Genomic DNA, 12429 nt, shown 5'->3' with positions numbered 1-12429 from the left:
TATGAGGCAAAGGCTAAGAGATTTTGCTTAAAAACTAGAAAAACTCTCAAATAAAAAATGCGCTTTTATGCACTTAACTGCAGATTAAGTTTAATCAATTGAAAAATATTACCGAGACAGTTACTAATAATTAAAACTTCCTATTCAACCACAAAACTTTTTTCAAAAGTCCTCCACCTTTGCCCACAAAGCCTTTAGAAATTGTCCACCAATTAGCAAACACCCTGTATATCATGTCAAATATTAGGACCAGCTTCTTGACATTCACCATATTCCGTTGGTAAGAAAATCAGCCACCAAATTGTCGTTTTCCTCCATGAATCACAATCCATTTTGCTCGATCAATTCTAATTTTTACGACGAATCGTTTCGATCAACTGGTAAGCAGTTGGGATTCGGATTAGCAGATGATTGCCGATTTCGCATCTAATTTCAGCCCCAACTACTCTAAATGGCGAAAATGTGGTTTTGTCCCAAGAACAGCAGCGAAGAGTTTGCGACACAGTCAACACCTCTATAGTCGGATTCTCGGGAAATCAACCAATGCTGTGCGCTCAAAAGCAGCTGGTTCCTGGCGGCGTTTTGTTCACATTTCCCGCAAGTGCAAATGCCGCTCAGGGACCGTAAGTTTTAAGCATTTCCAGCGATGGGCTCCAAAGTGTTTCAGATATTTCAGATGTTCAATGTACCAACCACAAGTACAGCCTCCGCCTCAAGCGGTTGTAAGCTCATTTTTTCCCTCATCAGTTGAGTATTCCCAACTGAATCCTTGTGGGTTTCAACAGCCTCAAAAGACTTTCAACTTGCAGTTTCATCGCAATAGTAGCACGTCATCTTCAGATTTGCCGACTTACTTCCCAAAAGTTCCAGCGCCAAGTGAGTATTCTTGTATTGATGATCCAGATTTAACCGCGCACCATTTAAATTGGATTTTTTACAAAGTTTTTTTTTTCATTTTGACATGCTGACTGTTTTTAAATCAGTTATTCAATGAAAAAGTAACTCAGAAACTCTCCTACAGATCGGCAAAGTGGTTTAATCGAAAGCCCAAAGGGACTGATAAGGTCAAGCCGCTCAGAAACAAAGCGTTGAAAAATTAACTCTGGTTCACGCACATTTTTGATACCTTCGATAGTTAAGAAACTGGACCAGTTTTGAGTTTTTTAGTAAACATTTTTCAAGCCTATTAACTGGGTTTAGCCTGAAAGTAACACTCCCGATACATGCATCTTATTTCACTCGTATATTTTACATCGTCGCAAAACTCGCCTCAAAAAGTCTGTCAGTATTTTCAAAAAGTTTAATTAAGTTCAATTTCTGGCGATTAGTACTGAACCAGGTAGCCTAAAAAAAAACGATAATTTCAGAAGAATTTATCTCATCGACTCCCAAAAGCTGCCAGCAATGCCACACGATGCAACAGCTCATGTTTCCCAGTCCTCCCATAGACTTTTCATCCAGAGTACTGATCTATTTCTAAGTTTTTAGCATAATAAACTGTCGATTTGCAGGTAAAAAAACTTGTTCTTTGCAAAACTGCCGGTCCACCAACTGGCCATGTGGTGGATGTTTTGGACCCAAATGCTGACGAAAAGAAAAAAGTTTCCTTTTCAGAGGGACAGGAGCAAGCAACTAAAGAAGAGGGCATTCAAATGACCAGCGAGTGCATTTGCGATAGTGAGTATAAGCTTTGGAATTCGCTGTGGAAATTGGTGCAATTCGTAAATTGTAGCCAAGAGATGCAAACGCCAGTCGAAAAAGAGCAAAGGCAAAGCTCGTTCTCAAAACCAGAGCGACTCCTCGTCGGTAGGGACTCCATCTACTGGCCAGAGCTCTGAGGAGGAAACAAAGCCCAAAAAGAAGCGCCGGAAGAACCGCAAGAAAAAAGGGGACAAAGAAGAACAATCATCGCAAGATGAACTTGCTCAATCTAAACGAACAAAGAGCAAACACAAGTTGAAAAAAGGATTATCTAATGAATTGGGCAGCGGTTTAAGCAGTGAAGAGTTATCGGTTATGACGAGCTCTTCCAACACATCCACTGGATCGGACGATTGCCAGTGTCTGTAAATGCAAATATTTTGTAAAATTAAAAGAAACAGATCAGAAGTTTTATTTGATTTTTCCTACTCCCTTTACATTTTAAAATAATAGTGGTTTTTATTCGAATGAATTTAAAAGTGCCATTTTTCGATCAGAAGCGATTATCAAAAAGAAGCATTTTTCTCTACTGTTCACTTGTTTTACTTTTACGCACGGGTTTTTACGCGCATGTGCGCAAAAGTCAATGTGTCAAATTGAACCTGTCAATGCCATTATATTTGTTAAATTATTTCCAAAATGGCATTGACATCAGATTTAAAATATGAAGTTGATGTCTTTTATTGTTGGCATTTCTTATTCATTATAACTTATGATTCGTGTTATGTTTTTTGTTATGACTTCGTCTGGGGCGTCAATCCGTCAGGAGTTCGAAAAACGGATTTTCGCTCTCGCATCGAACAACATTTTTTATTCGAATGACAAATATAACACGAATCATAAGTTATAATAAATAAAAATAGCCAAAAATGAAAGGCATCAACTTCATATTTTAAATCTGATGTCAATGTCATTTTTGAAATTGTCATGTTTTAACGCTTGTAATTTTTTAAACGCGTACTTTTGTAAGCATATAAATACAATTGAAACAATGCGTGTTGAAAATTCAAGTGCATATTTTGCAAGAAACTTGCGCTATTTAAAAAAATCGTGTTTTGCTTGTGGCAACATTGACGAGCGCAGAAAAATGGACCACTTGAACAACTTTGTTACAAAGTTATAATCTAGAAATTGTAAGTAAACTTTAAATTGTAATTAATAGTTGTCGATAAACCTACGCAATTCATTAAAAAAGCATATCGATTACTTTTTAATGAAAATACTGTACCGTGGATGGCCGGGTATCAAACTCTTCAGCTTCCAACTTTTATTCCACTCGGTATAATTTTAAATACGGAACAGGAACAAACTAACTTCAAAATTACCGTCCATTTTCTCATTTTTTTAACCTCTTCTGCACCTTCTCCCCGCTTATACCGATTCCTTCAGGTAACCCAGATGGTTCTCGAAATCTCCAGAACAGGTGCGAAACTTCCCGCTTGTCAGTGTCATATTTGACAGTAAATGGGGCGCAAATGGGGCTCCCATTTACTGAAATACCATGAATTTTGATCCCCCCATTTCAAACGTGAGTACCCCAGGCTATTTCCGTTACAATACTTTAAAAAATATAATAACAGTGACAGGTTCAATAAGAAATGCCAAAAATAAAATGCATCAACTTCATATTTTAAATCTGATGTCAATGTCATTTTTGAAATTGTCATGTTTTAACGCTTGTAATTTTTTAAACGCGTACTTTTGCAAGCGCATAAATACAATTGAAACAATGAGTGTTGAAAATTCAAGTGCTGCTTTCAGGGTATGGTTTATGTGTAAGTTGCATATTTTGCTAGAAATTTCCGCTGTTAAAAAAAAAGGGTTTCGCCCTTGTATCTAAAACTACTATTAAATGCTCATCAGAGGAGACAATCAGCGAAAAGATAAAATTTACACACACTGTACACTAACATGTGAAATGTGAATACGTGCCAACAAATTTTTAATTTCCATGCTATTTTTATACTCATTTTCACTGTTTTATGTCACCGCAACTCGAAAATACCTTAGCAGAAAGAAGCAAGGTGGCAATAAACCTATCAAAAATAAAACTAAATAAGCTGAAAATGACAGATTTGCCAGTTATTTAAGCGGAATGTTTCTAGAAAATTGTAAGTGCTGATGAGGAACCGAGTTGGGGGCACAAATCTTACGGCAATGCATCTTTTGAGAGGGAGCTTAATTTTTCGGTCATCCAGTAGAATATTGGCTTGAGTAGCCCCAGCGACACTGAACCGTAGATAAAACGATATCTTTCGACTACTGGAAATACGTACTGGAAGCGTGCTTATAAATAAGCGCACATCAAAAGCGTCGTTCCAGTACTCCGGACGAGTCGCCACGCCAGTTGACTTCTTGCTACCAAATCATGTCCAGCACCGAAGAAAATCTGAAGGTGGTTGCAGTTGAAGTGAGGGATATTCGTTTTCCCACTTCTTTGCAATCCGATGGATCCGATGCCATGGTAAGCAAATTTTCCTTGTTCCTGCTCACATTAATCCTTCAGCTTGTCCAATATTGGATCCACTCTGTTAAGGTCACCCAAACATGTCATTAAAATCGCCTTTTAATTAATTGCCGCTATACTAAACTGATAAAAGTAATAACAGTCACTATTAATCGGGACTTGTTCACTTCAACATGGAAAATAATATTTGCTTTGAACCGTAGTGGTTATTTCATCAGGATTTGTTAATTTAAGTCAGATGGTTTTATTGCGCAAACAACTTCAACAGAGTAAATTGGCTGTGATTACATATAATGTATAATACCTACATATCTACAAAATGTAACAAGTTTTTTTGTCATGTAATTTCTTATCTTGGATGGTTTAAGTGAAATTAACATGTTTTAATTGCGTTCGCCTCAGAAAACACCATATCCATACACCCTGCTATTGTTGTTATCTAATATTTTCAATGGCAAGTTGATAAAGTATTTTTCAAAAGCAAATATTTAGATATTCATTAAACTGTTATTAGAATTTAGTATTTGGATCCCAAAAACGCACTTTACACACGTTGGCTAAGACTAGTTTTTTCTTCAACTAATTTTCACTTACTGAAATTGCGGTCACTTTTAAGGTTCATGAAGATGTCTATTTGGTTAAATCCATATTAGTCGGAAATTTTATGTAAATTGTTTTATATAATCGAGTCGATAACAATTTGGATAACGCATGTTAGTTCTTCGGCAAGGCTTTCTTCGGAAAAATAGTTTTGCGATAAATCCGAGACAATTTCGGAAATTATGTCCGCATTTTATAGAATAATGTTCTTACTGTGCTATAGATGTGATTCCAGTACTGCTAAAGTTTCTAAAATGCGTTGCAGTTTTTAGAAACTGGTTTAGCGCAATATTGGTTGCGGTGCTAGAGGTGCAAGTTTCAATATTGAAAATAAATAATCTCATTCTATCCTATCTAGTGGAGGACCTATGTGGGGAGCAACTAGACCCTCGAGGGTTCTTTTCTACTCGGTTCTTTCTCATGAAGCTATTGTGGGAGCTCCACTCTAATAAGATAGAAGTTCCCTCTTCCATTTATCTATACGTACCAACTTCGTTGGCTCTAGAGAGTTGTTACAAAAGGTTACAAGGTCTTCTTCTTGCAAGAGAAATATATTTGCATGTAACTCTTCCAGTTCTCCGCAGAGTCTTCACATCGCATCTTCCACTAGCCAATGTCCAGTAACCTTGCTATGTTCTTTGCACTGGTTTCCTGTCTAAGATTAACAGTTTCCTAGTCTCCTTAACGTTCAATGGCAGTTCAGTGAAAGCTTTTTATTAAAAGGATGTGTTGAACGTGTGACCTATGATCCTTCAAGTGTAGATTATGTGTTGCTGTTCCGGTACTCATACGAGGAAAACTTTTTTAAGTATAAGTTTTGACGAGATTCTACATTTGGAGAAGGCCTGACTGCCAGTGCGTCTGCATATGTGACTGCCCGTAAAACTTTGTCTCAGCTTTTTCGCTGTGCATGCCATGATGGCAAGCACTGCTTGAATGACTGTAGCGTACCTGCCCAGACACCGGCACATGTATATCATAGAGTTCTAGTTTTGTATCACTCTGCAACCTTCCATATACCAGACGAGTCCGTGAGCTTTTAGGAACCATTCAAGCTCTATTTAGTCAGTTTTTGGTGGAACTATTCCGGTAATGCTGCACGACGACGTCCTTTCTCACTTCTCATTAAGAGTAGGTTGAATGCGATTGTTTCCTCTTTCAGATTTCTCAGTGCCTGTTGTAATGCTGCTTCTACTTCCTCGACAGCCCGTTGAGCTTTCTCCTCCGCATGGAAGTGTAGAGGAGGGATGCCCACAATTGTATCCAAARCAATAGTGAGTGTTATTGGTAAGACTCCGTTTCTCCCCAAGCAAGTCAGTTTTTCCACTTTCGAGATTTTCCGCCTTTTTCAARGCTTGGCACGATAGAAGTCTTTCGGTCATTCATTTCAGGTCATTACAGGTCTAATAACCACTGTGTCTATGGGTTTAAGTCCTCATTTTYATTTGCTTTCGAACGTCCTTCTGCGCGCCCAAAGCATTTCGCYTATCGTATGGTTCTGTCTATGCGGTCTCTTTAAGTCRGATTGTAGTCAACGGTGATTCCAAGATATTTGACGGGGTKGGAGAGAARTGTTMGTYCCATGAAGTCAACKTTCCTCTTTGGAGTAAATCGTACTTCTTCAGTCTTTTTTGGGTTAAAGGATGATTGGTGCTGATAAGGATGGGAATTATTTTCCTGATTAAGACGAGAAAGCTACAATATCTGGGACATATAATGCGCAATGAGAGCAGATATGTCCTTTTGCAGAAGATCCTCCAAGGCAAAGTATATGGAGATAGAGAAGTGGACAGAAGGAGAATATCGTTGTTAAAAATTTAAGAACGTGGTTCAACCAATCAATCACTCAGCTATTTCGCGCCGCTGTTAACAAGGCTCAGAATGTCAACATGATACCCAACATCCGGAACGGATAGTCACTCTAAGAAGACGAAGATGATTGTTGCACCATATTTTCACTGTAGGTGGTTTTCTCGATCTAACTGTTACAATTTTTGAGATATTTCTTTCAAGTTGAGAACATATGAAGCGATGTTAATGACACATTGTTTACCAGCGCTTCTTATTTAATTTGCTGTTCGCAACCAGCTTCTCGGTTCTTTGCAATAGCTGCGAAACTTAACAGCATGCCTTAGTTAATAATTAATAAACTTAAAAACGGCAGCAGATTCAAAAAATGTGACTACGTTTCAGTGGCACGGCGAAGAAAGTTTCGTGGAGGTAAAAGTGGACGTGACCAATAAAAATCTCATCCTGTACCTGTTCTTCCAGCGGTTCTACGCATCAAACAGTGTATATTCCAGTGCGTAATCTGTGCTCTAAATTTGAGTTGGAGATCTCAAAAACTGCAAGGGTTGAGGACATAACTTTATGTGAACGTTTCTTTTCATGTATATGATTTCCATCGTTTTCATATTTTTTTCGATTAAAATTGATTGATCGAATCTCCCAGTATAAATGATATCTCTTAAGTACCTGACAATGTCTTGAAAGCATACAGGCGAGGAGAAAATATTACGGTTTGTTCATATAAAAAAAATTCGTAACGTCCCTCTAACGGAAATGTCGGACCTCCAATTTTACGATTCGAGATCTAACTGTTGAACAACTTTGTTTATTACAATAATTTTTGGGCGAAATATATTTCCAAAAAAGAATCAGTCTAATTTACAAACATATCTTGAAGATATTAAAATAAACTAGGAATGGACTGACCCAACCACATAATCAGTCTAAACTTTAGCAGTTGTCATTACTTTGAACCACAAATATCATTTCTTCATAATCTTAAGATTTTTCCGCAAAAAGATGCTCTTTATTCATTTCGATAAATTGAACGATTTCAAAGATAAATTGATCTTTGTTTTTCTGTTTTAAATATTCTGCAGAAATTAACGTAAACTACATTAAGTTCAAATTACTTTTACATTGATAAATATTAAGAACTTTATAATTTGTTCCAAAGCAGACTATGCCTCGTTTTTGGAAATACCAAATAAAATATACAAAGTTATTCAAAAGTTAGAACTCGAAACGTAAATTTTGAGATTAGTTTGTGAGATCCGATATCTTGAGAAAGCGAGAGGTTAAGAATTTTTCTTATAATAAACGTATTATCTTGAAGTGCCCTGTATGCTCTCGAGAGATTGATCGTCACGTACTTAACGGACACCCTGTAATACTCTGTATGTATATTGTGCAGGACATTAGACTCATTGACCGAGATATCTAACTGAACGAATTCTGCAAAACATCAAAAATGTTCTATAAATCGCCCAAAAAAAATTATTTAAACATTTGACGGTGTCACTCGTATTTCCGATTGTTAGTTAGAATTACTGCGAAAATCATCTATCGGGAATCAATATAAAAGTATAGCACATTTAGTAATCAATAAAACTTTCAACGCTATAAGCATCCATTTTTCATTTGCTACTGAAGCGCTGAATTTTATAGCGTTTTGAACACAAAAGGTTTTTTAAAGAAGTAGATACTTTTCATAAGTCTCTCATGATTTTACCCAATAATTCAGATTCCACGCAATCTACCAATATTAACATTTTACCGATAATTTTCGAAATCCGTAAATTTAATAGATGCAGATGTAGAAGAAACGAAAAACCAGCGGGGATTATATTGTGTTTTACGATCTAGTTAGTGTGGAGTTAACCATTAAAAACTAAAAATTCAATCTTGGAACTTACAAGGAGTTAAGCTTAAAAACCAACCCACTAAAATAAAATAGTTGATAGAAAATAATCCGGAACGTTTATTTAATACCAATACACTAGAGGAACTTGTTAAAGAACAGAAGAAAGGCAATCAAACCAATAGCTCGCGTAATGGTGCGTAAAAACATGACAAGCCGAGCCTGAGCCGCGGCAAAATTCCTTTTTCTGTAGGTGTTTTGACGAAACATCAAAGGAACTTGCCGCGGCTCAGGCTCGGCTCGTCAGGGTCTGGATGCACCATTTGACTGAGCTCATACTTCATTTTCATTATAAATATCAGCAACTGGTATGTTTTCTAAATTGTATAATAATTGGGTAATTTCTGCAATCAACCAATCTGCAATGAGCTCATGAATTGACTTTTCCAGCACACCGATCCCGATTATTCTTGTGCTTATGTCACCATCAGGCTCGCTTCTGGACTGGAAGGAAACGGACTAACTTTCACCAATGGGAGAGGAACGGAAATTGTCGTACAAGCAGTGAAGTCATTGAGCTACATCGTGGTGGGCAAAATCGTGACTGAGATCTACAAGGACTTTGCCACCTTCTGGAGATCGGTGACTAGCGAGGGACAGATCCGATGGGTAAGAAGTTAGCACGAGTAGAGCTTTGCAACATTTAGCCGACGTTGAACTGCTGATTCTTCAATTCAATACGTCAAAGAAACACTTATAGTACTACGTGTGTGCGATTGAAGTGGCCATTCTTGAAACCGCGAAAGTTGCGTCACAGTACGCAGATATTTCACCTTGGGACTAATTTTGATAACGACGAGGATTCCAGCAATTTGAGTGCATGAAAAATTCCCAATTTTCTCCCACTTCAATTTTTGGAATAATTTGGCTTTGAATCAGAAGTTCGTTAACGTAAAGACACAACTATCAGGGGTAGAAACACGTGGATTAAACGAAAAAACCATCTGGTTTCAATTAGTATCGTTGCATTGTTTGATGTTATTTTCCTCAGATTGGTCCTGAAAAAGGTGTAACGCACTTGGCAACAGCAGCCATCATCAACGCCTTGTGGGACCTGTGGGGCAAATTGGTGAAGAAACCAGTTTGGCACTTGTTGGCCGATCTGGAGCCGGAAGTGCTCCTCTCCGTGATTGACTTTAGATATGTGACCAACTGCGTCACCAAAGCGGAAGCTTTGCAGCTGCTCAAGCAGGGCCAAGTCGGGAAGGAGGAGCGGATAAAAAAACTACTCCAAACCGGATACCCATGCTACACTACCCAAGCAGGTTTGTGGTTGGTGCAAAAAACTCGATAAAACATTTACACATTTCATGGTTTATAAAGGTTGGTTGGGATATCCAGACGAAAAGATCAGAGAACTGGCTCAGAAATACCTGGATATGGGCTACACAGTCTTCAAAGTGAAGGTGGGCAAGAATCTGCAGGATGACATCAAAAGATGCAAGTTGCTCAGGGAAATTATCGGCTACGACAGAACTTTGGTATGTTTCAGGAAATTAATTATTTGTGGCGAGTGCTTGCTATCAATAAACAAATATTTTTGCCTGACGCAGTTGATTAAAACTTGTTGCTATACGATTGTCGTGTAACGTTCGAGTGTGTCTTAAAACTGTTCTGGCGATTTTCAGTCCCCTTTATATTATACACATTTTTTATTTCAAGGCAGATATAGGAAATGTTTCGGTTTCGGCCACTCTCATTTATCTAGCCCGGGGGGGTTTCTATGTTGTTTTATTAGTTTTACTTTCTCAGCTTTGCACAGTTGATGTCGTTTTTTTATTTATTATAGTACAGACTTTCTACAGGGCGGTGGTTCAAAAACGGAACAGACCCAGTTTTAAGCACCTAAGAGAATTTATGAAAAAACCTTCGGACATGTAAACTTTAGTCTCGACGGGGGCACATTTTTAGCAAATTAAATATTGTCCCTCTATGGCGCTTAGCTGCAACTCTTTAAGAGAGGTGTTCAACGCTAACACCTTAAATATAAACTGAGGTAGACTGAATGAAGAACCTCTGATTTGATTGGAAATTTTATGTACTTTATGGGTACGTAGAGTTTTACAACCCCGCTACCAACACATAATTCGGTGCCGTAAATCTTCCAAAAGTGCTGGTTCAGTGCGGAGATCTTACTTTTTAATGCCATAAAAAGAAGTATAATGGACTTAAGTCCGGAGAAAGTGGGGGCCACTGTTTGCTTGGCTACTCCCACTAAGCTAGAGTCTTACGAGACTCTTGAGCCTTGGTTTTGGCCTTACAAGATCCTTAAATATTGAAGGATTCTGTCCTTCACTCTTCTTCTCCTTCGTCGTATACCGTCTCCATCCCTGCTATTCTTACTTTGGGAACTGCGCCCTTGAATAGGTTGGAAAATGTGTTATTGAATATTCTCGGATATTCCTCGCGTTCCAACATATATTTTTCCTATGAGTTTTCTCTGGATTATGAGTTGCAGAATCTCATCTTGGACCTCTCATGATGAGTCCCAAATATTTCCCGATTCTTCTTGGAACTTCTACTTTTGTCTCATATTCTGTACATGGTATTTTTACACTTGCAATACACGTTCAAGGTGCAACCTTCTGTGCCATACAGAAGGAACGCGGATACATAATATGGATACACAATATGTATTTGGTCTTCCGAACGTTGATTGTTAGATCAAATCCTGGAGCTTTGTTGATATTGTTCAACAATTTTTGAAGGAAATACATGTTTTCCACGAGAAGTACTGTATCATCTGCTTAACGCCAATTGTGCAATGGAATGCCGTTAACTCCTATTCTACCCATTTTATTTTCGAGGGCTTTGGTGGATACTTCCTCTGAATAGAGGTTGAAGAAGAGCGCCTGCCTCCTTGCTTGATTTGCACTGCATTAGTCAGATACGGTAAAATTATATTTATGTGCGTCTGTCCTCTCTGATAAACCCTTAAATTTTACAAATTCTAAAAGCTGTTGAAAATAGCAGGAAAGCCGTTAGCACCATTCTGACACATCATTAGCCGCGTTCGCTATTAAAAAATATCACATTAGTGCCATATAGAACAACTTGGATAGAGCACCAGTAAGACTTTACGGCCTGTTGATATTTATTGCAAACTTGTCTTCTAGATGGTGGACGCTAACCAGGTGTGGGAGGTTCAAGAAGCCATCGACTGGATGAAAGAGCTGGCACAGTTCAAGCCATTATGGATCGAGGAGCCCACCAGCCCTGATGATGTTTTGGGACATGCGGAGATCGCCCGGGCTCTGAAACCGCTCGGAATTGCCGTCGCTACCGGAGAAATGTGCTGTAACCGAGTACTCTTTAAGCAGTTTATGCAAGCCCAAGCTCTAGAGTACTGCCAAATTGATTCTGCTCGTATCGGTGGAATTAACGAGATCTTGAGCGTGTACTTGATGGCCAAGAAGTTAGGAGGTAAGTCGTGGAGCGCCGCTCATCTGCTTTAAGTTCTCGCTTTATTAATCGCTTCTTGGATTGCAGTAAAAGTATGCCCACATGCTGGAGGCGTCGGCCTGTGCGAAATGGTGCAACACTTGCAAATGTGGGACTTTGTGGCTCTTTCGGGTACCAGCGAAGGACGCGTGGTGGAATTCGTCGACCAGCAACACGAACACTTTGTTAATCCGTGCATTATCAAAAACGCGCACTACACAGCACCTTCTGTAAGTGGAGATACGATCTTCCATTGTTAAACGGTGATTTTTTATCGGCTGTTTCAGGCTCCTGGTTACAGCACCACTATGAAACCAGAGTCCATCGCCGCCTACGAGTACCCTAATGGATCGGAGTGGCAGTCTTTGTTCGCAAAGGGTTTGTTCCAGGATCCCAAAAAGTAGGCTGGTTTTTTCCTGCCCTCCTAGACGGGGACAATTTTTTCTTGAAGGTGTCTTATTGGAAGTGCTGCTAGTTAAGTGTAAATAAAGACAGGATGTCTGCCAATAAA

The 12429-nt window shown here is 38.6% G+C and overlaps 2 protein-coding genes across 4 annotated transcripts; both read left to right on the top strand.

The window, feature by feature from the left end:
- Positions 1 to 241: 241 nt before the first annotated feature.
- On the top strand, positions 242 to 2109 carry LOC109539526. Of its 3 annotated transcripts, none has more exons than XM_019907309.2 (6): positions 242 to 380; positions 437 to 623; positions 677 to 876; positions 1368 to 1462; positions 1512 to 1677; positions 1733 to 2109. In XM_019907309.2, the coding sequence occupies exons 1-6, from the start codon at positions 317 to 319 to the stop codon at positions 2068 to 2070; spliced, it is 1050 nt and encodes a 349-aa protein (XP_019762868.1). In that variant the 5' UTR covers positions 242 to 316; the 3' UTR covers positions 2071 to 2109. The 3 variants fall into 3 exon arrangements, with proteins under 3 accessions (XP_019762868.1, XP_019762866.1, XP_019762865.1); XM_019907307.2 differs by having other exon boundaries at positions 668 to 876; positions 1371 to 1462; XM_019907306.2 differs by having other exon boundaries at positions 668 to 876.
- Positions 2110 to 3904: 1795 nt separating this feature from the next.
- On the top strand, positions 3905 to 12429 carry LOC109539630 (mitochondrial enolase superfamily member 1). Its single transcript, XM_019907504.2, has 7 exons — positions 3905 to 4165; positions 8868 to 9086; positions 9469 to 9742; positions 9801 to 9958; positions 11594 to 11900; positions 11967 to 12148; positions 12206 to 12429. Exons 1-7 carry the CDS (start codon positions 4070 to 4072, stop codon positions 12320 to 12322), a joined length of 1353 nt encoding a protein of 450 aa, XP_019763063.2. The 5' UTR covers positions 3905 to 4069; the 3' UTR covers positions 12323 to 12429.

Source organism: Dendroctonus ponderosae, unplaced genomic scaffold, assembly GCF_020466585.1.
Source record: "Dendroctonus ponderosae isolate FM_Combo_2020 unplaced genomic scaffold, Dpon_F_20191213v2 Dpon_F_20191213_5, whole genome shotgun sequence".
In the NCBI taxonomy this organism is placed as follows: domain Eukaryota; kingdom Metazoa; phylum Arthropoda; class Insecta; order Coleoptera; family Curculionidae; genus Dendroctonus; species Dendroctonus ponderosae.
This window is presented reverse-complemented; position numbering and strand designations above follow the sequence as displayed.

What these genes read in the sequence shown, in the direction of transcription:
- LOC109539526 (XM_019907306.2), top strand. Translation starts at nt 317, where the DNA reads ATGAATCACAATCCATTTTGCTCGATCAATTCTAATTTTTACGACGAA. An exon ending in CGAATCGTTTCGATCAACTG is followed by an intron (nt 381 to 436) that starts GTAAGCAGTTGG and finishes ATCTAATTTCAG; the next exon opens with CCCCAACTACTCTAAATGGC. An exon ending in CAGCGAGTGCATTTGCGATA is followed by an intron (nt 1,678 to 1,732) that starts GTGAGTATAAGC and finishes CGTAAATTGTAG; the next exon opens with CCAAGAGATGCAAACGCCAG.
- LOC109539630 (XM_019907504.2), top strand. Translation starts at nt 4,070, where the DNA reads ATGTCCAGCACCGAAGAAAATCTGAAGGTGGTTGCAGTTGAAGTGAGG. An exon ending in CCGATGGATCCGATGCCATG is followed by an intron (nt 4,166 to 8,867) that starts GTAAGCAAATTT and finishes TGACTTTTCCAG; the next exon opens with CACACCGATCCCGATTATTC. An exon ending in GATGGCCAAGAAGTTAGGAG is followed by an intron (nt 11,901 to 11,966) that starts GTAAGTCGTGGA and finishes CTTGGATTGCAG; the next exon opens with TAAAAGTATGCCCACATGCT.